Below are 25,962 nucleotides of genomic sequence, written 5' to 3'. Positions count from 1 at the left end.
TTTCCTTGGGCACCAAGCAGGGTGCACTGGCGGAGCAGTGCCTTGCTTTGTTTCCCATTTAGTCAGATTGGCTGGTGATTTTTCTTTGTACTCAGACAGCAGCTCCTGACTCTTTGCTGCCTCCCCTGACGGATGTGTGAGAGGCAGCTGCAGAGAGGCAGGAAAGGGAGCCAGACCAGTGCAGGGAGGGATGGAGACCCTGAAGGGGGATGTCACAGGGAGGTTTACACAGTTGTGAAATAAATTGACCAGTTGTTCTTGAGAAAAGGTGAACAAACCTAGAGACTGAAAAGGACCCTGAGGCAAGGAGAGGGGAAGAAAGGTGACAGGGACAGTGGAACTGAAGTCAGGGAGAGGTGCAATGGAGACAGGAGACTGACAGGAGGGAAGGGGAGATCAGTATCCAGCAGCAACCAGGGAATTTGCAGGCTTTGGAGAAATGGGCTGTGACAGTTCTCCATACCATCTGCGTCTGTCTCCTGCATTAGAGAGCTCTGATAGCCATCAGTGCTTGGGAACCTGCAGGACAGGTTTCCACTGAAACTTCCCTTTTGAAACCAGGGAGGAGACATGGGGCCCCTGCAATCCCTGTTCCTCATCTAGGTATCCCGAAGCCGGGAAAACAAACACCTCAGGAGTCTTGGATAATGTGAGCTAGGTGGCTTTTTTTCCCAGGCTGTGTGGGTCAGATGTCCTTCCTGCTCCTGCCACAGCTCTGGGGCTGGTCACTGCCAGGGGTCTGGTGGAACACCCACAGATCCTTTTCCAAGTTCTGAGATGGGGAGCTCAGCCCTTGTGCATGATTAGTGGGATAACAGAAGGAGGGCTGTCAGCTTGCTGTTTGTAGGATGCAGAAACCAGATCTATAAAACCAGTGTGACACTCAACACCTTTCAAATTAGATGCCAAAATGCCTTCTGGTACTAAGTCACTAAGAAAGTGAAAACCTGATGTTTGAGGCGGATTTTCCCTTCTCTGCAGTGTGCAGATGATCCTGATGCCGTGTGCACTCGCTCAGCTTCTGTCCGGATCCGGGATATGGACAACAGTATCATTAAAATGAAACATGGAGGAGGAGTTTCACTGAATGGACAGGACATACAGATCCCTTCACAGCAAGGTGTGTTCACATGGGCTGACTCTGGCCAGCCACTGAAAGCCTCCTGCTTAGTAGTGGTTTTAGACATGCCTTAGCCCAGCTTAATCAAAGAGTGTTTTCAATGCCAAACTCTTTTGCAGTGTCTTCTAGAAGCTCTGTCATTTCAGCTTCTCTCCATGAAGCAGACAGATCTTGCCTTGGCTCCTCTAAAATCAGAAGAATTAAGCTCGTCTGCACTTGTGAGATTTGTGAAAATCACTGTTGGTCTATTCTTTTTTGAAATTATTATTTTTCAACAGAAGCTTGAAATCATGGAATCACAGAATTATTTGGTTTGGACCTTAAAGATCATCTGGTTCAACCCCCCTGCCTTGGCCAAGACACCTTCCACTATCCCAGGTTGCTCTGAGCCCCATCCAGCCTGGCCTTGGCTGCTTCCAGGGATGGGGCAGCCACAGCTGCTCTGGGCAACCTGCGCCAGGGCCTCAGCAACCTCACAGGGAACAATTTCTTCCCAATATCCAATCTAAACCTGCTCTCTGTCAATGTAAAGCCATTCCCTCTTGTCCTGTCACTACATCTTGTAAAAGCTCACTAGCACCCTGTGGTTGTCTTCAGGTGCTCTCCATGTCCAGCGTGTGGTGAGGAGTTCAGTTCGCCTCACGTATGGGGATGATCTGCAGATTGACTGGGATGGTCATGGACAACTCCTAGTGAAGGTAGTTTTTCTGTTTTTTTTTCTGCCTGTTTGCCCCCGCTCTCGTTCCACCCAAATATGTACAAAGATTTTCTTGTCTGAAGTCAGAAATTGCTTTTTGTTGCATGTTAGGAATTCCTCTCTCTTTTGCTACTCCCAGAGTAATATACAGGTTCTTTTGTATTCCAGAAACAAACACTTCATCTTAGAGCAGCTTGGTAGCTTTATTCTCCTCCCCCCCTTTTTTTTTTTTTTGATGTGTGTGTAATGACAGCCGTTACTAACCATGAACAGTTTTGTGTTTTGTTCAGCAGATATCCTCCAAACTGGAGTTTTGTTTTTGTTTGCTTTGACTGCCTTGTCTAAACGAACAGATGTGAATGACTTAAAATAAGGGAAGGAAAGGCCCCCAGAGACACTGTTACTCATATTTTCCAGGAAATAGAAATCAGCTCATAGATGTGTTGTGGTCTCCTTCTACTGTGAGGAGTATTTTAAGTCAGCCTTGATTAACAATTAGGTTTTGTTGGTGCTGCAGAGACAGCAGTTTAGAGAAATTGAGCTAAGTTTAAAAGAAATGATCTGTAAGGAAGTGTAACCACAGCCCTGTTGCCTTTGAATTCCCCTTTTAGTAGGAGTCTGCTCACTGAGAGGAGTCTTGCCAAGAAAACCAGTTTTCCTGAGATTTTCTGCCAAGTGGTAAATGCTGTCCTCCTTGAACCATGGTGTTGCTTTTGCATTCTCCTTCCCTGCCCCAAAATCTGGCTTAAATGTCATGTCTGGCACAGCACCAAGGGTTAGGAAAGCCAGTTCAGAACTGAGTTCAAGAGGTGAAAAGAAAACAGATAAGAAAGGTCTGGAATAATTTTAGAAAGCATCTGTGGGTTTGTGGTTGTTGTCTTGATTTGACCTGTATCTCTGTGCTCTGAGGGGCCTAAAAGTTCTTTTGGGGCTTACAATAATTCACTTCAGTCCCTTAGCACATCTCAGGAGTTTTGGCTTTCCTCAGTATTCAAAATATTTTTCTCCCTGGTCAGAGAGCCATATAACTGGACAGATTTTTTGTCCCATTGAAAACAAACCTAATTTTCTGCTCCAGATCATCTACCTATAAAAGCAGTGGAAGTTTCTCCAGTTGTCTGCTCCTTCCCTTGCTGGGCATCTAAAGCATCTCTTTAATTGCTTTTGGAGAGTTATTTTATACTGGATTTGGAGATTGACCTCTTGCAAGTATTGCTGATAATAATTGGAGGAAGTGATACACTTCCATTACCTTGTTCTGGCACAAATTCTTCCTGTGTTCCTCAAGAAGGCTCTCCTTTCTGTAACTGCCTGATATTTGTGATTTGACCTTCCACTCCAAAATACTGCACAATTTGGACTTGTGAGTCACTGCTCCATCTGGAGAGCACGTGAAAGAGCAGTAATACTCTTAGTAGTAAGAATATTTATTCTCTAATTGTTCTTTTTGATGTTCCATATTTATTCTGTGACCCCTGTGTTTGAATGCTGGGTAGTATTAGGTTATGTTTTGGAGAATGCTTTTTATTTTTATTTATACAGAAAAACTGTTTTATTTGAAAAATGTGGATTTTTATAACTGTTTTTTTTTTTGTTTCACTGGTTACTCCTGCAAGCCTGCCTAAACTCGCACTCAGCTGCATGAATAGAGAGGGCTGATGTAGCATCAGAGCTCCTGTGTTTGTAATGTAACTGTAATGTGGTGTTTGTAATGTACCTGAGCTTTACTCCTAACAGAAACTGTCAGTTCATACTAAAATAAAAGGTATTGGTGCCTTTGTGATGCAGGTGTTGCTTAGGAGATTTCTCCCTGTTTACCTCTAGGTTTAGGGTTATCTTTCAGATGCTCCTTGATTTGCAGCAGGAATAAAACAGGTGAAAAGTGCACCTGCTCTGTGGATTGTTGGAAATTCTGGTTTTAGTCTGCTTGAAGTTCCTCTGGGCAGCAGGAAGCTCTAATATGAAGTAGCTTTAGGGGGTATTAGTTTATTTTTCCTTCATCATTCAATTTTCCTTTAAAATGTGAAATTCTCCCAGGTGCCATTGGAATTGCATTTAAAAAAATACAGCCCCCACTGTTGCCCTGCTCATTTATATGAATGAACAGTGAGAACAAGGAAAGACTAAACTGGACTGCTGATCAAGGCATAAAAATAAGCTATTTTTCTCTTAGTCGCCCTCTGAAATTCACTGTACTATGTAAAAATTGTCCTGCAGCTACTAATAGTAGCAATTTTGTTAGAAGTTTGAAAATACAGTACAATGGCATTGTGTCTGTAGCATTTTGCTTTGTGTTCGAGAATTTTCTGGACTATTCAGTTGTGTATGGCTCATTCCTTAAAAAAATCTTCCTCTACAGTGGTAACCTGTTCTAGAAGATGACCAGGCAAATGTTGTGTTCCTTAGGTGTCCCCAGTCTACTCCAAAAGGATGTGTGGGCTGTGTGGAAATTATGATGGGAACCAAGGGGATGATTTTCTTACACCTTCTGGCATGGTGGAATCCCTTCTGGAAGACTTTGGAAATTCCTGGAAGCTCAATGCTGACTGCCAGGACTTGTTAAAACAAGACAGTGACCCCTGCAACCTCAATCCTCATTTAGGTACTGAACTCTATTCAAAATGAACATGTGCAACAAATGGTGATCTTCCATTTACACAAAAAAGGAAAATAAAGAGAAGAACCTGATGTTGCTTACATTACCACCAAGGTGGCTGCAATATGTATTTTTAAAAACCCAATAAACAACAGCAACAAAAAAAAAACCTCACACAGAGAGACTTGTATTGATGCAGGTCTCATAAGGAAAACATAGTATTTTGTGAAAATTGAAAGCAAAAACTAGTTTAATTTTGCAAATATAAAAAAGGCAGCAGAAAGCAAAGGCCCTGTAAAGGGAATTACAGCACCAGAAATAGTGCTAACGGAATATAAAAGCATTGCTTTTCCTTGATTTGTTTTACTCTTGAGACATTATTCTTTCAGTGGAGCTCATGATGTATGAGCTATGGTGCTATCTGTGCCTGCCTGATCCTATTTTATTCTTGTGGGGTTTGTTTGGTTATTTTTTCTTTTATAAAAGGAAGAGAAAATGCTTACTGTGGCTCCTCTGGCTTTCCTTAAAGCCATGTTGATTGACTGATTCAGTATGAGCATGTAATTTTTCTCTTTTTAGCCAAATATGCTGAGGATTCCTGCTCAGTTCTGATGTCTCCTGCCTTTGAACCTTGTCACTATGTAGTGAGTCCCACTCCCTATGTGAAGAACTGTCGCTTTGATGTTTGCTCCTGCTCCAGTGGCAAGGATTGCCTGTGCTCTGCCATTGCTAATTATGCAGCAGCCTGTGCCAGGAAAAGCATCCTGGTGGAGTGGAGACAACCTGACTTCTGCCGTAAGTGCACTGCTACTCAAACGCACTTATTGTCATCCTCCTGAAGGAATTTTTCTAGCAATGTTGTGTGAAAGATTTAGAATGAGATGCCAGATTTTCCTTATGGCAAATGATGAGAGTAAATCTTTCCTTCACACTGATAAGGATGCAAAAGGTGTTACCAGGGACTGCTCAGCACTGGGGGAGAGAAGTGTTGATCTGAGACAGCTCCACAGAACTTTTTCCTGGATTTCCATTTTCACCTACTCACCTGGAAACTTTCTGAATGTCCTAGGCTAGGAATCTCCCAAGTGATTTGTAGTAATCCATGAACTGCCTTTTTTTGAGGCCCAAGCTTCCCAGGTCCTGACCCCATCAATGACTCCTGAGCGTGGCGTTATGGAGGAAGCACAAAAGGGCAGGACAAACTTGTATCAGAAAAGAATTTTGGCAGTCTTGTGGCATCACCCCTGCTCACAGAAAGGCTAAATTACTGTTGATTGCCTGAGGTTTTGGCCAGAAAAATTTTGAATATCTCCAAAAAATTGAGGTACCACAGCCTCTCTGACATCTTTCTCTCTCTTATCCAGGACAAGATTAATAGCCAAACTGCCAAGAAGCTGGAGCAGAACACTCCAACACCTTTAATTTCTTTTATTTCTCTCTTAGGTCAATGTGGTAGGAAAAAATCCATTGTCATGTAATTTTGATTGAGCACAGACATATTTTCCCATAAATATTTGTGAAGTGAATGTTTTTCCATTTTCCTGAGCAACTTTGTTATAAAGGAAAGAAGACAATTGAAAAATCTAGGGGAAAGCGTGTGGGCTTGGCAGCTCTCCAGATTTGTTCTCTTACATTTACCCAAGCAGAGGGTGGGAAAAACATTTATAAACTGAGTGTGTAGAAAGTGGAAAAGAGAGAGGTCTCTGGCCTTTGACCTGGTAGGGTCTGCAAGGTCAGTAACCACAACTTTTGCGGGCTGTGGAGTGCTTGCTGCTAATGAGAACAAACCCAGTTTATATTAAACTGCTGCATGGTTTTATAATATTTTGCCTAGTTTATGTAAATGTTCAGGTAGTGGAACAGTAATGTAATAAAAATCCTTTCAGAACTCTGCAGATCTGGAGGCTGAAAGAAAGAGGAGTGATAATGCCCCATTGCTCTTTCTGTAATTGAACAAGTTAATTTTCACAATTAATCTTTAATAGTGAAGAGCTGCTTCTTCCTTTCTGTACATTACAGAGAGCTTTGTACTCGCACAAAGTGACAATTTCCCTGATTGCAGATCCATCAGCCCCCATTAAATAATCGTAGTGCCCTAGACATCTCCTGACACATGAGGGAGAGCAGTCTCTCTTTCTTAACGGGTTTGAGATGTGAATGTGCATGTTGTGTAATTTGTGCTGGTGGCCCAATGCACTGGATATGTCTTGCACCCCTACCTTCATCCCCAGAGATTTGGTTTCTTGGGAAATGACTTGACAGAACCAGTTTGCTTGATTTGGAGTGGGTAAGTATCAGGGAGCAAAGTCATTAGTGTAGCGCAGCATTTCTGTTCTGTGTCAAGCTAACAAGTGCAATTCAGCTCCCCTATCTTTGACATTATTTTAGTTGCAGTTTGATTATTTAAGACCTGACTCATACCCTGGTAACCCACTCTGAATAAGCACCAAGCCAATCCCTTCATGCTGGAAGGGAGAAGCAGACAGGCCACACTGTGAAGGGCTGTGTCTCTCGTGCAGCTGCATGTAAAAAATTGGTTAAAACCCAGGCTAAATGGCTGGGCTGAGAGAGTGGTGGTGAATGGAGTTAAACCCAGCTGGGGGCTGGTCACCAGTGGTGTTCCCCAGGGCTCAGTAGTTGGGCCAGTTTTATTTAATATTTTAATCAAGGATCTAGGTGAGGGGTCGAGTGCATCCTCAGTAAATTCATGGACAGCACCCAGCTGGGTGGAGTGTTGATCTGCTGGAAGGCAGGAAGGCTTTGCAGAAAGATCTGGACAGGCAGGATCCATGGGCTCAGGCCAGTGCTCTGAGATTCCACAACGCCAAGGGCCCCGTCCTGCCTTGGGTCACACCAACCCCCTGCAGCTCCAGGCTGGGGCAGAGGGGCTGGAAAGATGGGAAAGGCCCTGGGGGTGCTGGGGACAGCGGCTGGACAGGAGCCAGGCGTGCCCAGGGGGGCAGGAGGCCAATGGTGCCAGCCATGATGTGGCAGCAGGGCCAGGGCAGTGACTGTCCCCTGGGCTGGCACTGCTGGGGCCATACCTCAGATCCTGGAGTATTTCTGGGCCTGTCACTACAAGAAAGACATTGAGGAGATGGAGCCTGTCCAGCAAAGGGGATGGAGCTGAAGAAAGTTCTGGAGCACAAATATGATGAGGAGGAGCTGAGGTGGGGCTAAGCCTGGAGAAAAGGAGGCTCACGGGAGACCTTCTCACTCTCTAGAACTCTGACAGGAGGGTGCAGCCAGGTGGGGGTTGGGGTCTGCTCCCAGGGAACAAGGGACAAGAGGAGAGGAAATGGCCTCAGGTTTCACAGATTCAGATTAGGTTTCATGTAAACATTCTTCATGGAAATTGTTATCAAGCACCAGCACAGGCCACCCAGAGAAGTTGTTGAATCACCATGCCTTGAGGTATTTGCAAGCCACATGGATTTGGCACTTAGGGACATGCTTTAGTGGTGGACTTGGCAGCGTGAGGTTAATGGCTGTATTCAGTTATCTTATGGTTTTTTCCAACCCATACATTCTATGTTTACCTGTCCCATGTGTGTATTGTTCTGTGGCACAGGGGAATCCATCAGCAGGTCCCTAGATCTTCCTTCAGATTTTAGGACATGTTGCTAATCCCATCATGTTCCTTAATGTGGTAGTGCTGAGGCGGTTGGTGGCTTTGCATGCCTTCTGTAAGAGAATTTGTATAGGATAAATCTAAGAGTGCTGGAGTAGGGAATTAAGGACAGGCTCTGAGCAGCATATGAGAATGGCTACAGGGCATGCTGGGCCTCAGCATGGCAGAGAAGCTGTGGTAAATCTAGTTTTGGCAGGGTCTACCTTCACTCAGAGGTGGCAACGTTTTCACCTTGTGTTACTTGAGGAACTGGCTATGATTTGTCTCTTTCACTCTGATTTCAAAACCTGCCCCTATGAGCTGCATGAGCTGTTGGATGCAAAGACGTTTTTTTCCAATGCTTTCCCACTGTTTCTCATCTTATTCCTGGGATAGGCTGTGCTTTGAGCACAGCATTTAGCTGTTTTGTTTTTATAGAAGCCATCCACAGGGACTAGATGCATCTTGCCTTTTTCTCTAATTTTCCTGTCAATAATGGGATTTTTTTAGTGGCAGTGTATTACACAGTACAGACATCAGGCCTTTCCCAGGTCACTTGTCTTGCCTTTTTGTAGTTAAAAACAAATGTTGCTGGGAAGGGATAGAGCAGTGTATTGGGATGTGGAGTGTAAGAATGGCATTTGGAAGCATAACTGGAAAAACAGGGGATGTTCAAAAAATTTTAGGAGGTACATGGGCAAGGAAAATCATAGAATGGTTTGGGTTGAAAGGGACCTTAAAGATCATCTTGTTCCAAGGGACACCTTCCACTAGACCAGGTTTTTCCAAGTCCCTTTCAGCCTGTCCCTGAACACTTCCAGGGATGGGTCAGCCACACCTTGTCTGGACAACCACCGCCAGAGCTTCAGCACCCTCACAAGGACAAATTTCTTCCTAATATCTAATTGAAACTTGCTCTCTTTCACATTGATCACTTTGAAGTCATTCCCACACATGGATTACAAAGGTTTATCTAAGAAAGGAATCTACTGCAAAGTTGTCCCGTGGATAGGGAGTTACAACTGACTAGAAAGTAGGGCAGGATTTTGGGCTCATTTATCTCATCCTTTTTTTGAATCTTGAAACTCATAAACTGATGTACCTATCTGAAACCTGCCAAACCAGTTCCATGTTTCCAGAGGTTCATGTGTAACAAATAGTACTTTTGGCTGAGGCCCCATGGTTCTCCTGCTGGGTTGTGCCTTTAATAATGAAAGTTATTTTTAAAATGATCCTCAGCCGTGGGCTGTGCCTGTTCAGGGTTTGATTTACTGCAAAGATCAGGTTTATGTAAGTCAGAAGCACATTTTTGTGAATGCTGCCAAAAATTCCTGTAACAGTGAATGAGTCTATCTTCTGTTTTGTCCTGAATTAGGAAGCATTTGCTGTATTGATGAGCGCACATTTCTTGGACTGTGCTGTGAAAGGTACATTAAGCAGTTTGGGCACCGGTCCCAGATTTGGGAGATTTTTGCTCTTAAGAGGGGTTCAAGTCACCTTAGATATTTCTGGGCTGGATTTTCAGTTTAGGGTGTTATACTACTATGTATGGGGCTGCAGGGGCCTCAAGAGAAGCTGGTGCAACCATGTCTCTCTCCAGTAGGCAGGAATAATTCTTCATTTCAGAGGAGTTTTGTGAAGGTGACCATGAGTCACTGGTCAGTACATAGGCCTTGCTTTGCTAGTCCAGCGAACCCCTGGCTGAAGCTGCAGGACTATCCTGTTATTCCATGGCTGCCAGAGTTCCCAGGGATGTGAGCTAGAAGAGAGTAGGGATTATCACATCATTCTGCAGGAATTACAAGGGGAAGGGCTTTCTCTCTAACCCTTTGATCTTGGTTTCAGCAAGGTACAAATGTGCCAACGTTGTTCCTCATAACCTTACAACTGTTTGCTGTGGAAGGTTGCTACAAACTACAGTGTAACCCCTGTTTATCTGGAGGCCTGTTAAATTCAAACTCTTGATAAAACAGGCTCGTGTCCTATCTTCTGCAATGTGTTGTCATAGCTGCCACCTCGTGCTGATGCTGATATGTGCAGAGGTGAATGCCTCAAAATCGGCCCTGTAGAAGTGGCAGTTTTAAAAATGAAGAAGCCAAAATGGCTACAAAGGCCATAATTAGTCTCCATATGAAAGAGATAATAATTGAAAGTTGTTAGTATCAAGGTTTGGCTCCGTGATTGCTAAATTACTTCATTATTTGCACTTGTTTTCATAGAAACCACAGAGTGCTTCTGGGATGTGAGGCTGTTGTGTATTGCTGCACTCCTGTTTACTAAAGCGAAAAAATGCTTTTCTACTACTTTTCTACTTATTTTGACCAAATAGTCCCTAAATATGTTGCAAAGGAAGAGAGGTGTGAATGTGTAGATGACACTTGTAATGCTCTTAATGCATGGGATCATGGAATAGTTTGAGCTGGAAGGGACCCAAACATGTCATTCCAACGGACCGTGTCATTCCAAGCCCCTGCCATGGGCAGGGACACGTTCCACTAGCCCAGGTTTTTCCAAGGCCCATCCACCCTGGCCTTGGACACTTCCAGGGATGGAGCAGCCACAGCTTCTCTGGGCAACCTGTGCCAGGGCCTCAGCACACTCACTGGGAAGAATTCCTTCCTAGGATCCAGTCTAAACCTGCTCTCTGTCAGTGTGAAGCCATTCCCCCTTGTTCTGTCACTCCAGGCCCTTGCCAAGAGTGTCTCTCCATCTTTTTTATAGGTTCTCTTCAGGGGAGCTTCAGTTAGGTTATCCTGACTGTGATCCAGATAATAACAGAGGTTGGACAGAGTGTGTGTTTCATGTTCTGGGCAAAATTCTGTGGCTAGATTTCCATCACAGTGCAGGGTAGTCCAGTCCTGACATTTGTGGGGAATTTCCTTTAGTAAGGTTTTGTTTGTGTATATATATAAGCAGTGCCTTAGGCTACACCAGTGCTGCAGTTAAGGAGGGATGGTGTAACACTCCATTGACAAATAAATTGAGCAAATGCCTTTTAATCCCAAGCTTCCCAGTCTGTTTTAGGCAGCTTTTCCTTTAGCTGGATTTGAATCAAATGCTCTTCTCCCTCATGTGTTTCACCAGCAATGGCCTGTCCTGAAGGCCAGGTGTACCAACAGTGTGGGATGCCGTGCAACCAGACATGCCAGTCTCTGTCCTACCCGGAGGAGGACTGTGAGCCGCTGTGCCTGGAGGGGTGCTACTGTCCCCCCGGGCAATACCTGGATGAGCATGAGCAGTGTGTACCCAAATCCCAGTGCTCCTGTTACTATGATGGGGAGATCTTCCAGCCAGAGGATGTCTTCTCGAACCATTACTCATTGTGGTAAGCGCTCTATTCCTAACCCTTCCCTACACACCATCGCTCCACTTTTTGGAGGGCTTGAGTTGTTGGGTCAGTTCCTGTGCATCCACTGAAACTAGATGAAGAAAAGGCAAGATTTTGCCTCCAAGAATCCAAATGGTGAGTTTTGCTATTGTATCGCGCTCTGATTAATTTCAAGTACCACCTTACTCGGTATTAAGCCCTGTCCTATGAACAGTTCCTGCGAGTTTGAAATGGAGCTTAATTACTGACAATAGCTACTTTGTGGGCTTTTAAAATGTCACTTTAATGTACTCTGCTATAATTCTTAACTGTTAAAACCTAATTACCTCTTGTCAAAGATACAAGTATTAAAAAGCATTTCTAATTGTTAAATTGAGTAGCAGTACACTTGGAGTGGGAATGCAATCTCTGGACAGGCCCAGTTTTGGGAACAGTGTCTTCTTTTCCTCTCTACCACAAAAATCCCAAGTTTCAGTAACTGGATGGTCCCTTACTTCTTTTCCTCAGCAAAGCTGACTATTGTCTTGCTTAGCTTTATCCCTGTGCAGCTGCACTGGATCCAGCAGGTCAGGGCCAGCAGGCAGCTGGGTTTCCATGCCACTGTATGGCATCAACTCCCTTAAGGAATTTTTGCCTTTAATGTTGGTAGACACAGTGGATAGAGAGCAACAGCTCAGCCTCACTGACGTGTAGTTTTGTATTCTGACAAGTTCCCTATTGACTAAAAACCAGTGTGAGCGAAAGCTGAATGCTGTTTAATTACATATAAGCTCTATTTGTTTTTCTTAGCTATTGTGAGAATGGATTTATGCACTGCAGTACAAACAGAGCTCCTGGTGCCTTCCTGGCTGATGTTTTTGCTGATGAGAGGCCATCTCCCAGAAGTTAGTATGCCTTAAAATCTTAATATTTTATTTTGATTTTTTTTTCTCTTCAGTCTCTTGGGAGTTTTGATTGGAGAAGAAATTTCAGAGGTTGCAACAGCTGTGATATTGTGAGATTTTTTCCAATTTTTTTTTTTTGCGGGATAGAAACAAAAGGGATGTATGGGAGGGTGCAGGGCTCACTGAATCTCACCTCTCAAAATTATAATTAACCACTGCAGTCTCTCTTGAGCTGAAAAGGTTAAAGGATCACCTATGCCAGTGATCTGAGGTCCCCAGTGCTATTTGAGGATCACAAGACATCAGTAACTCATCAATTTTATACTTTCTGTTTCTCACTAGTAGGATGCAAACTCTTTCCTGGTGTAAATGAGGCTTTTAGTGGCCTAAAGGTTATACTGCTGCCAGGTTTCCAGTTTGCCCTCCAGCCAGCGGGAATCTCGATGAAACCTCCTGGAGACTGATACCATGTTTCCCATCAGTGGACAGGTTTATCGAACATTTGGCTGTGAAAGGTGCATGGGAACACTTCTAGCATCTAACTGGGGTTTGCAGTATTGGAGAAAGGCCAGCAGTGCTCTGGGATCTTTTGGGGTTTCCCACTGATACATGGATGGAGCTTATGGGATTTTCATGGTATAGGAGGTTTGAGACTGGATGCATCTCAGGGGGGAAAGGGCTAGTGGGGCTTTGGGGAGGCCTGAGAATATCCAGGAGCTGGACTTCATGATCCTTGTGGGTGCCTTCCAGCTCAGGATAACCTATGATCCCTGTGGGAACACCAGTAGAGCTAACCACAGTGACTTCCACGGCACTCTGACAAATGCACCTGTACCTGGGGTCTGGAGGAAATTTCTGGTTGGTATTTGCCAGTGCACAGGAGACAAGGAGTAATTGTCTTTGCACCTTCTCAGGATAAATCAACTTCTAGATGAAAACACTGTAAATGCCTCTGTAGGTACAGGGCAGTGACCTGCTTAATGTTGCTTGCTAGGACACCAGTGACAGTGTCACTGGTTGGGTCACCTGTTCTTCAGGCGAAGCCTTCCAGGTGAATATCTCACCAAACTCTTCCCTTAATGCTCCTAAGACATGCTTTTCCTGATAATAGGATGTCAAGAATTACAAAACCTCAGAGAGACATATTGCTAGTACCACTTGAAATAGTACCCTGAAGTTTCTTGGGACATTCTGATCTTCTGTCAGATCCTAAAGTCTCAAACAGTTTTTATTGAAGCTCAGGGCACTGCTTTTACAGTCACCTATGTAGCTATATTCAGTGTGAGAAATGGGTCTAACTGCAATAATATAAGATGCTGTTGCTTCTCAGAATATCAATTTTCTGCTAACTTTGTACAATGCTTAGGGGTATTTGTATGGCCCCAGTGCAGTCTGGAGTTGCACTTATATGTTTAGTGCAGCTTTTTTGCTTCAGTGTTAAATAGCTGCTTTCGTGACAGCCTAACTGAGGTCACTCCAGGGGAAGTAGGGGCTGTTTTCTTTGCCATGTCATGTGTAGTGGTGTTGCTTCAGGCTATATTCTAAATTAATTTTCTAATTAATAAAATTAATTTTCAAATCAAAGATCCACCTTTTAGAAAAATACTGTGCCAACAATGAGTACTTGAGTTCTAATTGCACTTTTTGTGAACTCATTTTTTTTAAGTAAAAAGGAGCTTGACATGCAGATTCCCCATGGAAAAAATTATCTGTCCTGCCAACAACCCAAGAGCAGAAGGAGTGGAATGTACCAAGACCTGCCAAAACTATGACCTGGAGTGCATCAGCCATGGCTGCATATCTGGATGCCTCTGTCCAAAAGGGATGGTAAGCAGCTTTCAATACAGCAGCAAGAAGCAGATCCTGTTTGTTTCTTGCCTTCATTCTCTGCTACCAATAGTCTTCTTGCAGCTTGGGAATAAGTGGTTGTGAAGTATTGACTGTCAAGTTGTGACTGGCTTAAAGAACATGTACAAGCATTGAAGATGAACTTTAGCTTGCAAAAATAATTATTAATCAAAATTCCAAAGCCTGCCTTGAAAACAAGTTTATGTCTTCCTTCAGCTCTGCTCCTAAACTCCTCCTCAGTCTTGTTGAACTTTCTCAGCCAGAGAGACAGTAGAGAGACACCCATATTCAGGTAGATCATAGGGGGGGGCCTACTTTGGAGGACCTCTCCTCCAAAAAACGGCTGAGACAATTGGGATTGTTAAGCCTGGCAAAGAGAAGGGGTTGGGGGTGACCTCATTGTGGCCTTCTGATGCCTGAAGGGAGCCCACAGGAAAGATGAAGAGAGACTCTTGACAAGGTCGTGGAGTGACAGGACAAGGGGGAATTGCTTCACACTGGCAGAGAGCAGATTTAGATTGGGTGTGAGGTAAAGTCTTTATTTGTGAGGGTGGTGAGGCCCTGGCACCGGTTGCCCAGAGAAGCTGTGGCTGCCCCATCCCTGGCAGTGCCCAGAGCCAGGTTGGATGGGGCTCTGAGCAACCTGGGCTGGTGGAAGGTGTCCCTGCCCCTGGCAGCAGGTTGGAGCAAGATGATCTTTAAGGTTCCTTCCAACCCAACCCATTCTTGGGTTTCTCTGATCCAGCCATCCTTCCTGCTTATATTGATTCCTCCTTGTCAAGTTTCCATCTCTCCAGCTGCCTTCCTGTGGGTTGTACCAAATTGAACAACCCTGTGAGAAGGAATGTGGGTTATGAATCTTGCTAGGATGATGTCAGAGTGTGTCTCGGAGTTGCAGGTGTTGTACTAAGCACACCTTTTTTTTTTTTCACTGAAAAGAGGCTCTCTGGGATCTATGGTTATATCCCACTGCAACCCTCAAATATAAGAATAAGTTTAATTGTTTTCTGCCCCCAAATTCCTTCAATTATCTTTCTAGAAAAATAGCTCTTCCCAAATTATGCAATAATTTTTAGCAATAATATAAACATATATTTTGAACGTTGCTAGTGTATTTTGCTGATAAACTCCCATTTATAGAAATAGATTCTACTCAGAATAAAATGCCAGCTCTAGGAAAAAAGCTAAGGCTTGTGAAATGTCTTGGAGGTGAAAAAGAACAGAATCTGAAGTCACCCATAAATTTTCACCATGATTTTAAAAACAAGTGTTGCTTCTTTTCATGTTTCAGTCTGTAAATGCCTTTCCTTTAGGTGAAAAATATTCCTAAATAGTAGTGAGATAAGAAAACTTGGAAAATTTTGGAAAAGCTTCTCTACTTTAAAGTTCCCAGAGCTCCAGGATGAACAGGCTTTTATTTGCATCTAACATTCAGCTGATTTGGTAAAGGAGCTTGAGATTTTTGGTTTCAGTTCTGGGACATGGTAATAGTATACTTTTGACATAATTGTGGAAAACAAATTATGATAATTACTCCACAGGAAAAAAACCCCAACTCCCATAGTAATTAACTTTCATGTTTGGTACAGTATTTTGTATTCTTTTTCAGTAACTTAAAACAAATAATTGCTTCATAAAATTGTTGCCAAGAGAGCAGTCTTTGGCCTTTTGGAACTGGAGACTCCAGCTCACTTTGCAGTGATGTGAAACACACCTGAGGTCAACAAGGTGGTTTGTTGGGTTTTGAATTGAAGAATCAGGCTCACTATTTAAAAAAAAAAAAAAAGTAAAATAAATTCTCTGTCCACTAGATGACAGTATGGTTTAATCTTCACTAAACTCTGTCTGAAATTACTTGCTCTCATTGGCTTCCCTTGTGGCAGAGAATAAAAATCACGAGCTGCACCCAAGCCACAATGGGAGAAGCCCATGTAGATTATCTTGTAACCACTGCCATGCAAAGTCATGATCAAGACCAGTCCCTATTCAGGTCTGTCTTGTTTGCCCTGTCTTTGACTCCTGGCTTCGCAGGAGCTGTCAGCTCATTCTCAAAGAGCAGTTTCCTTCTCCTCACCCAATGGGATGAGGTTTGGGAGAGGCTTTTTTCTTATTTCTGTGCTCTGCAGTGAGGCTTTGTGCTCCCCCAATAGAGAAGGGTTTGGTTGGTGACCAGATTCTCCTTTCCATCCTGTCCTTTTCTAACACAGAGACTCTGGGAGCACAGAGACAAACCTCTTCAAAGTCAAATCAAAGTCTGTGTTTTCCAGGCTTGTACAACAGAGTTGAGCAATAAAGGGACTGGAAAAAGGAATTACTATTTTACTTGTCAGTCTGCTGTAATCCTGCCTAATTTACAAGCAACTCACAGAGGTGAGCTGCTGTTTGCAGGAAGGTCTGTGGGAAGTAACGGATTACTCAACATGTGTTCCCATAAATATTTGCACATATTATCATGCTGGAAGAAATTGTGCCTTCTTACTGAAGATTTTTCTTTTCTTTTGTAATACAGTAGCATATGAAAGTTATCAATGCTCACAGATAACTTATTAGCTTGAAGACAAAACCCAATTTCTTTTGTCTTCTTCCATACTTTAAACTTTCTTTCAATTTCTTTCAAATATAAGTTTTCTGGTTCATCTTGACTTAGAATTTTATATTGCTTTGATTTCTAGCAAATAAAAAATGTTCAATATGTCATAAAAATAATTCTTCTGTCTTTGATCATCTGGAAGGTGGGAAATTCTCTATATTTGTCACCCTCTTGCACAGCAGAAAAGAGAGATCATAGCATATGTGCAGACGTGTGGGGGAAAATAGGCTTTCTCAGATTAGTTTACTGCACTTCAGTTTTTCCCATTGGAAAATATTAATAAAAATACAAATTGAGTGTTAACCACCTTTCTGGGGAAACAGAGGAACAGAACAATCACAGAGCACAAAATCCAGACATTCCAAAAGTAGAAAATTACTTTTTTTCTATTCCCAACAACTGACAAAAGACTACGGTTTAAAATTTAAATGAAATATTTTATTGCATTCTGACTGCTGAAATAAAACTATTTCTAAAACGTTGATACATTAGTATAAAAAGGGAAAAAACCCTACAAATCCTAAACATCTTAAGCAGGAAAGTTTGGAAGTTTTTTTTGTTTTTCTTTCTACCTATTTTAAACTGAATTTTTGATTTCTCTGTTGTATATTTTTTAGTGTGGGCCTATCCTATGTTGCAATGTCTTCATGAGGAGATGGGCATATCATATAAACATTAGAGACATGCAGCTAACCTAAGAAAGAGAAGTCAAGTGTAAACCAGCACATTTTGATCTTCTGACATGTTGTTAACTTGCCTTTGTTTGCACAGTAAGAGTGAGAGGCTGTTTTAGTTAAAAAAAAAAATTATGAAAGAAATTCTTCCCTGTGAGGGTGCTGAGGCCCTGGCACAGGGTGCCCAGAGAAGCTGTGGCTGCCCCTTCCCTGGCAGTGTCCAAGGCCAGGTTGAATGGTGCTCTGGGCAACCTGGGATAGTGGAAGGTGTCCCTGCTCATGAAACTGGGTGATCTTTAAGGTCCCTTGTTCCCCAAACCAATTTCTTATTCTAAAGCCTGTTAGCTATTTGGTTCTCATCTGACCCACTTTATTTAATCTCATGCTTCTTCATATATTTGGCTGACTTTCCACTGAAATCCACGCATGTGTCAGGAGGAACAGAGCAATGTCTGAGCTTCCCTTGACAGAGGGACTCATCGAATTGTGTTGACCAAGAGAGTTCAAAGTTTAGGTTGAGTTGGATTTCAGGACTATAGGATCTCCTGACTTGGAAGGAACTCACAAGGGTCATCCAGCCCAACTCCTGGCCCTGCACAGACACCCCAACAATCTCACCCTGTGCCTGAGAACACAGAATTGTCCAAACCCTCCTGGATCTCTGGCAGCCTTGGGGCCGTGACTATTCCCTGGGGAGCCTGTTCTGAGCCTCGCCACCCTCTGGGGGAAGAAAACTTCCTAAACAACCTAACCCTACCCTGACACAGTTCCAGCCATTCCCTTAGGTCCTGTCCCTCGTTCATCAGAGCAGAGATCAGGGCCTGCCCCTCCTTTTCCCATTGTGAGCAATCTGCAGAACTGCTGTGAACTCTGACCTCAGTTTCCTCTTCTCCAGCTCAACAGACCAAGTGCCCTCAGCCACTCCTCATGTGTCTTCCCTTCCAGACCCTTCACCATCTTTACAGCCTCCTCTAACAGCTTTAGATTCTTCTATTGTGGTGCCCAAAATTGCCCCCAGGACTCAAAGTTAGGCTGCACCATGCAGAGCAGAGCAGAACAATCACCTCCTAGGAGTATGGGTAAGGAGAATCTTAAAGGTTCTGAAACCTGTAATATTGTCCTTACTTTTGCAAGATTTTTCAAGGTTTAGCAATTAATAAGACAGAGCAAGGAAATTACAGACATTTCTGTTTGATCCCCAAGTAATGGGAGAGTTGTTAGTCAACCACTTGCAATCCCATGGATGCAGAGCATCATCCTAAGGGCATTAAATGGTGCAAACAGCTGCTGTTTTCATTACAAACCTCTGTCTTTTTGTATATTTGCCTCCCCAGTGCTGCTGCCTCCTATAATCTCAAGCACTCAGGACTGCTAAATCTCCTGTATTAACTGCAGTCTATTGATGGATTGAGAGACTTCCAGAGAAAATCCAGCTGCTAATGAATAGTGCTCCTGTCCTTGTACTGTCGTACCACATGGTCCTTGTAGTGCACCATGGCAGCAGGCTACCAGATATGCCCCAGAGTTTGGAAGGGGTGTTAATAGGCCCAATAGATTGTGTGTTACTGTTAACAAAATCATAATTCATTGAATTTTGCAGAAAAGAATGAGCATTCTTCTGGTCAAAGTCCACTTGGGGTTTTTGTGTCCTGCTTGCTGAATCCCACCCACCCACTCTGTCAGTGTTCAGGACAAGATGTTCTTCCCTCTGTTGGTGGCTTTATGGCTGCTGTGCTGGTTGTGATAAAAATGCTAATACCAGTCTGTACCAGTTTTAGGGAGCAAGGAGAAGAGGTTCTGATTCTCTTTTTACTAACCAGATGTCCAATCCCTAGTTTTTTATCCAGAGGCTAGCCCTCAAGTGTATTGTGAACTGTGTAGCTGGACACTCTGCAAAAATTCAGAAATGTAGCCACGAATATGAGGTCATAGTCCTGCTTTTTTTCCTAAATACCACCAAGAAGGAAGGAAAGAAGGTATTAAACTCTTCTTTCTGGTCTTCTCTGGACTTTCCCACCATCCTTTGTAAAGGTGAAGGCAGAGCTGTAGCTCCATTATCTAGAAAAACATTTCTTTGTTTCCGTCTTCCTTCAATAAAGTGATTTTATTTGGCATAATGCAGCTCTCCATAAGCCACAGAACATGTGGAGCTGCATATGAAGGAAGGGTCTCTGCGCTGTGCGATCTTTTTTTGTGAGTTGTTCTAGGTCCCCATAGGAAAAGGCAAAGCTGTTCTTCTTTATTAACCTGGTGTTCAGACTACATTGATCTCATTGGCCCATATTTAATGGTAAAAAAGAAACTATTTTAATGATTTTGCAGAAAGAGTTTAAAGTGGGAAGGTGATATTTGGTGACTTTTGAATGCGAAGAAGGAGAAGGACTCTCCATTTAGGTATTCCATGAAACCAGAGCCAAACCTATCCTGGCTTTGCCAGAACTGCTACTGAGTGAAAAGTCAGCATAGCCAGCTTATGTTTGATTCTCAAAAACTGGGGGTCTTAAAAATGGAAAGTAATCACAAAAAAAAAACAAAACAAAACAAAAGAGAAAATGAATGGAGAAACAGAATAGTCTAAAGGCATTACTTGTTTTTCTTTGGCTGTAGTTTTTTTTTGTTTTATTTTTGTGGGGTTTTTTTTTTGTTTAAGTGGGATAAATGATTTTTTTGTTATATGAAGAGAAACTTGGATCAGAAGGGTGAAAATTAGAATTTGGATAGAAGATAATGTCCTACTTCCTAGCAACAGGACCTGTTGCAGAGAGAGCAGAATAATGCCTCAAGTGGACTGATATTTATCCAGCCTTCCAGGAAATAAATAGGGATTTGAAAGAAAATGAGTGATTGCTGCAATTTCCAGAGGAGAGTTGATAGAGGGTTGGCTTTGTCAAGAGGCTGTTGTCTGTAACAACAGAACCTGCATTTGCACATGGGTGAGTCAGGCACTGCGGCTTCTGGTCTCCTTGATGCTCCTGTCTCCATTTTTAGTCCATCTGGGCCCTTTGTCTGCTTTTCTAGTAGGCCCTTTTCCAGTTTGTTGTGTGTGAGAAGCCATTCACCTGCTGTCCATATTCACGTTAGCCTGGTTCACTGCATCCTGGACTTTCTCATTGTGCCATTTTTCTGTAATGTCATCTCTTCTCCCAATAGCTTGAGATGGTGGGAGTGAGTTGTGATTTATATACCTACAGCTCTATTTATGTTAATGGCTAAAAGTATTAGTAGTACTGTACCTTTCTCACCTTGGATAGCCTTCATCCTTCCTTTTATTCCTTTCAATCTTTCTTTTATTTTCCATCCCCACATTCCATGCTTATTCCTGGCTGCTTGCTTGCCCTGCACATGGCCATGTCCCAGCTGCCCCAGGTGGTGACAAACTGTGTGTTCTGCTTAGGTGCGACATGAAAACAAGTGTGTTGCTCCTGAGAGGTGCCCGTGCTTCCACAATGGAAGAGAATATTCCAAGGGAGAAACAGTGACTCAGGACTGCAACACCTGGTGAGGAAGGATGTTTTTTCTCTTTAGGGGTTCTGCTGTGTTTCTGGTAACACCAAATATTGTTTACTTAACAGATCTCTTTTAGAGAAAGCTAGTTTTTGCAGCATATTAATTGCACAGACAGCACATTCCCTTTGCATGTTGCATAAAGATCCAGTAAAATTCCTTGCAATGTCTGGCAACCTCTGCCTCGTGCCCTACAAATAGTTGTGTGTCTGTGCAACTCTTCTGTAGGCACTAGATAGTGGATTTTGCAACACAAGATAACAATTTAAGACCTATATGCTCTGGGGTGGGAGGAATGGAGCCTGGGCTTTTTCACTAAGTTTTGCTGTTGTGTTTCCCTTTTTGTTGGCTGTCTGAGGCCTGTCAAGTCAGCCCTTTCCAGCCAGAAGGGGCGTGATGCACCAGCTGTAATGTGAAAGGAGCTCTTCAGGGAAATAATAAAGAACTAGGAAGAGACAGGGTCAACCTCTTATATCTCAAAAGAGTGCTCTATCTATTGTTATATTAAAAAAGATGAAAATAGATGGAAAACTGTTACTTTCTTATAAGAAAAGAGTGAATGTTCCATGTCTTTCACCATTATCCTGCTTGGTTGCTAGGAAAGGATTTATAGGTTCAAAGGGGAGTTCTGGGCTGCTCAATTTGCATGGAGGGAAGCCCTCAGCACAGCCTTTGGGCCACTTTTATTTTGCTTAAAGTACAGTGGGCCACTTTTTCCTTCTCCTGCACAGCACACTGGCTGCACTTGAGGTGCTTTTTTTCCATGTGTGTGGTGGGGGGGAATGGTGGCTCTTTTCCTTCAGAGTTCCAAGAGTCCAGGGTGTAGGACATTCAGCTACCAGCACTGTGAAAATCCTGGGGTTTTTTTGAACTCAGACTTGAGAATCTGTTATGCATTCTACCCTTAATGTTCCTACCCAACTCTGTGGCAACCCCAGAAGCAATGTTTGTCATCCTCTGTATGACTGGCTGGAGCTGTGTCAGAGAATCAGCACCACTAGAGAGTCCAATGCTTGATTTTTGTTTGGTACACTGCTCTTTGAACAACAGTGATTTCAAGATTTTTTAACTAATGGGACCACTCCTAACTAACATGAGTTAGTCTTGGATGAAGGTTTTGTATGGAAATATTAATCTCCCAGTGTTTTGTTTAATTTCTTTCCTTTGCAGCTACATATAACATTGTGAATCCATGTTCTGTAATTAAATCTGGGGAAAATAGGCTTGAAAGGGAAAAAGATGGAAGAGAATTTGATGTTTTTGTCTAGGTACATACTCTGTAATGTGCTTACATTGCATTTAGGTAAAAGTGACTCAGCTGAAAAACAGGCACCATGAAAATTTTATTGAAACAAGAAGAGTAAGTGTGAAACTTCTGAGTGTTAAAAAGTTTGCAAGATTCCTCACAATAATAATGATCAGCCTTTTTATTGTCAATTTTTCATATAATCTTTGATCTTAAGGTAATCATAATGATGTTGCTTCATTGTTGTAACTGCACACAATTCTGGCAATACCATTGTAAATTATATTTTCTCAAATACATAGAATTTCCTTCAATATTAGGGTCAAGGAAATGTTAGAAATCAGACTTTTTCTCACTGATAAAAACCTCTTCCTCAAGTTTTAGGTGTTTTTCATGAATGGAAGTAAAATTGGAGATAAGGTCCCTTCAAAAATGTCACTAGGGCTTTTTTGCACTATGTGACTTTGAAAAGTTTCTTGATAGTTCTCAGCAAATATCAAGTCAAATGTAATTTAGAAAGTGGTATAGGAAATTACTATTGCTTTGAGAATTAATAAGAATTGAGAGTCTGCATTTTGGAGGTTGAGATCTTCCTTTTCTTTTGTTTTTGCCTTTTGTACTGCTGTTGCAGGAGTTCTCATTCTCACTTGTTCTTAGCCAGATGTGAACACCTGCAAAGGCAATATATGAGCCAGAGGTGTCAGATTTGGCATTTACATCTGACTTGACATATGGGACACCCTAATTCATGAACACTGAAATGTCTCCAAGCCTAAGCCAGTGGCAAACCTTTTGTTATGCAATGTATTGGGAATTCATTGTGGAGCTCAATGAAAATTTTGAAGTCACACTTGTGCAGCAGTGCATTGCAGAAATTTGCTAATCTGAATTTAACCACCCCATGTCTCTTAATCTATCCGTGCGCATATTTACAAAATCTTGCTCTTGTCTAACTGTCAGCAGAGGAGAGGGGGCAAGAGGTTTCATGTTACTGAAGTTTCATTCTTTGAAGAAAATGTCTTGACCAATATTTATTATGATGCAAAATGTTACCAAGATTAAATAATATCTATGCTCAGGTTAAGGCACTATTAGAGAACTCAGTTCAGTGCACAGTTTTTCCTTCAGGTAGCAATTTGATCTTGGGAAAATACTTCACGTTCTTTATCCCTGAGTTTTTATGTCTGTAAAGTATGGATATAATTCCTCTTTCCCTGCCCTCACAGAGGTTGGTTAGAAAATTCCTGGGGCAGTGATGATGTCCATCTGCATTTATGGAGCATTTAGGGGATGAATGTTTTGCCATCCTCCAGCAATATATTGCTTATTAATTATTAAATGTTTATTATTAGATATTGTGTGAAATGGTATTCTAACTCTCCACTGATTTTAAGTTTTACTTTATTTGCTCAGCCTTTTGCTAGTTAGCAAATCAATTTATTTCACTAATCAAAAGCCTGTGAATGTCAAGGGAGAGTTCCCCTTTCATATTTGCAGCTTCTGTAGCAAGGTTGTGCTCCTCCAGGATACTTCTGGAAAAGGGCAAGAATGGTGGATGCTCTGTTTTGCAGCAAGGGCACTTGGAGCAGAGCAGCATATCCTACATAAAATTCTAGTATAAAAGCATATTCCAGCAAATTCTAGTATAAAAGAATATTCCAGCAGACTCTGTCCTGACCTATTTTGTAACAGGGAAATTCAAACCACCTAGAGTCCTATACTGCAGCTTGTAAGAAGCAGAGAAACACATTCCTTATTCTTTTTATTTTATTGCACTATTTGGATTTATGCACCCACTGCTAACATATGCTGATTTATGTTGATGAGAGAGCCTCTCATCTGGTGGTAGAGAGCTCCTGGACGCAGAGACTGTGGCACTTTCACTTTGTCTAAAGCACTTTGTGTTCTCTTGCTTGTAATTTACATTGACATAAGGACAACTGTCATTGCCTCCTTTTCTCTGTTACAGTGTGTGCCAGGGGAGGAAGTGGGAGTGCACCAAAAATCTGTGTGATGGCACCTGCACTGCTATTGGTACAGCTCATTACTTGACATTTGATGGATTGAAATATAAGTTTCCAGGAAACTGCCAGTATGTGCTAGCTCAGGTAAGAAGAGCATGTCAAATACTAAAGCTGCCTGATATATAAAAACAGTTTTACACCAGGTGAGAAGCCCGGTGTTTGGATAAATCACAGTAAACTATTTCTAATTACTAAGCCAGATGTATAGTAGAGAAAGATAGAGTTTATTTATAGCTTATTTATGTTTTCAGAGATGTCTTGAGAATTTTGAAAAGTGACAGAAATCAGGCTGTCATGTGTCCCACTGGCCATCATGAACCTTATGAGAGCACTTTGGTACAGAGCAGAGCTGTCTGAATCTCATCTCCAAAATGGAATTCTGGCTATCCATAAATCAATGTTTTTTTCTTTTCCTTTTTATCCTGCAGTGGTAGCTTGCTGTGTGGCTGAGTGAGACAAGGAATGCTCAATGAACCTTCCCTAAATGCACCCAGAGCACAGGCTCTGCTCATTCCTTTCAGCATGATACCTGTCTTGTTCCGTCCACCACCTGCTTGGAGTCCCCTGACAATATCCATTTTCTTCACAGCAAGGAGGAGAGGGGGATAAAGGCAGAGCACACTAAAACCAACTTTTTATTTGTGGAATCAGCCAGAATTTAGAGTTAACTAAGATAAAGGCTCATCTACATGCAGATTACCATCTATTTAGAAATGTCTGTGCAAACGAGGATTTATCTGAAAATTTGTTCTAAAACTAGATGGATTCACTGGTGATTGATAACAACCATATTCTGCAGTTACAGTGGGATGTGTTTCTTGGGTGGGTTATTATTTTCCCCACAGAGTCCTCATGAGGCACATTCCTCCTTGCAATTCTCCTTAGGGAGGAAGGTGTGATCAACCTGCCTCTGCCTAGGTCTTTGAAATATGCTCCCACCTTGATTCCAGGATTATATTTGAAGAGTGATTGCTTTGCCACCACTGAGAGCTCTGTGTAAAGGTCTTATGGGCAGCAATACTATAGGCTACTACAAAACTACTTAAAATGGAATTCAGATCTGTTTTCCTTAAATGACAGACACAGAGACCTCCACACAGGGCCTTTTTCTGAAAAGGTGTGTACTGAAAAAAATGAACACAACCAAAAAATAAAATCTAAAAGACCAGAGACATGTGAATTATCATGTAAATGTAGTAGGAACTCTCCAAGGATCTCAGAAATTCTGGATTTAAAAGAAAATCAATACATTAAGCTATCTGTGTATTCAGATGTGCCCTGTGCCCATCATACATTTTTAAATATCACAGATACTGTAACATGGTGGATTCTCCCTGCCAAAAAAATACTCTCCAAATTATGCATATGTGTGTCACTGGCAAAGTGTGCCTCACTCTGTAAGGGATGGGACACATGAATATCAGTACTAAGAATAAACTAAATGAACACGGGAACAGTTAGCATGCCAATATATATCCTATTGACCAGAGATTACACAGTGTTGTTTGAGGCTTCTTTTTTCTCTGTGTTTTTCCCTGTGTGTGTTTTTCATTACTGACTCATTTATTTTCTTATCTGATAGGATTTCTGCAAGGGTGACTCTGGAACATTTCAGATATTCATTTCAAATGAAGGTTGTGGCTTCACTGGAGAAAAGTGCACCAAAAGGGTTATCATTGTGTATCAAGGAGGGGAAATAGAGCTGTTCAATGGAAACGTACGTATACTTTCTTTTCTCTTTCCTTCCTGTTTTTTTGTTTGGGAAAATAATTTCAGATTGTTCAGTAAGCTGAAGCAGGAATGACCTCACACTCAGGGGTTCTTGATCATAAAACAATCAG

General features: G+C 42.3%; 1 protein-coding gene across 2 annotated transcripts in view; it reads left to right on the top strand.

Annotated features, from left to right (window-relative positions):
• VWF (von Willebrand factor) overlaps window positions 1-25,962 on the top strand; it is a 127,563-nt gene that overhangs the window by 27,400 nt on the left and 74,201 nt on the right. For both annotated transcript variants that reach the window (XM_074539258.1, XM_014270907.3), the window contains exons 12-21: window positions 982-1,120; window positions 1,718-1,818; window positions 4,224-4,419; window positions 4,993-5,208; window positions 11,108-11,348; window positions 12,141-12,235; window positions 13,902-14,062; window positions 20,742-20,845; window positions 24,067-24,205; window positions 25,704-25,838. In XM_074539258.1, coding sequence (XP_074395359.1) covers window positions 982-1,120; window positions 1,718-1,818; window positions 4,224-4,419; window positions 4,993-5,208; window positions 11,108-11,348; window positions 12,141-12,235; window positions 13,902-14,062; window positions 20,742-20,845; window positions 24,067-24,205; window positions 25,704-25,838 — 1,527 coding nt within the window. The remainder of the gene's footprint in view (window positions 1-981; window positions 1,121-1,717; window positions 1,819-4,223; window positions 4,420-4,992; window positions 5,209-11,107; window positions 11,349-12,140; window positions 12,236-13,901; window positions 14,063-20,741; window positions 20,846-24,066; window positions 24,206-25,703; window positions 25,839-25,962) is intronic.

Source organism: Zonotrichia albicollis, chromosome 4, assembly GCF_047830755.1.
Source record: "Zonotrichia albicollis isolate bZonAlb1 chromosome 4, bZonAlb1.hap1, whole genome shotgun sequence".
Lineage (NCBI taxonomy): Eukaryota > Metazoa > Chordata > Aves > Passeriformes > Passerellidae > Zonotrichia > Zonotrichia albicollis.
This window is presented reverse-complemented; position numbering and strand designations above follow the sequence as displayed.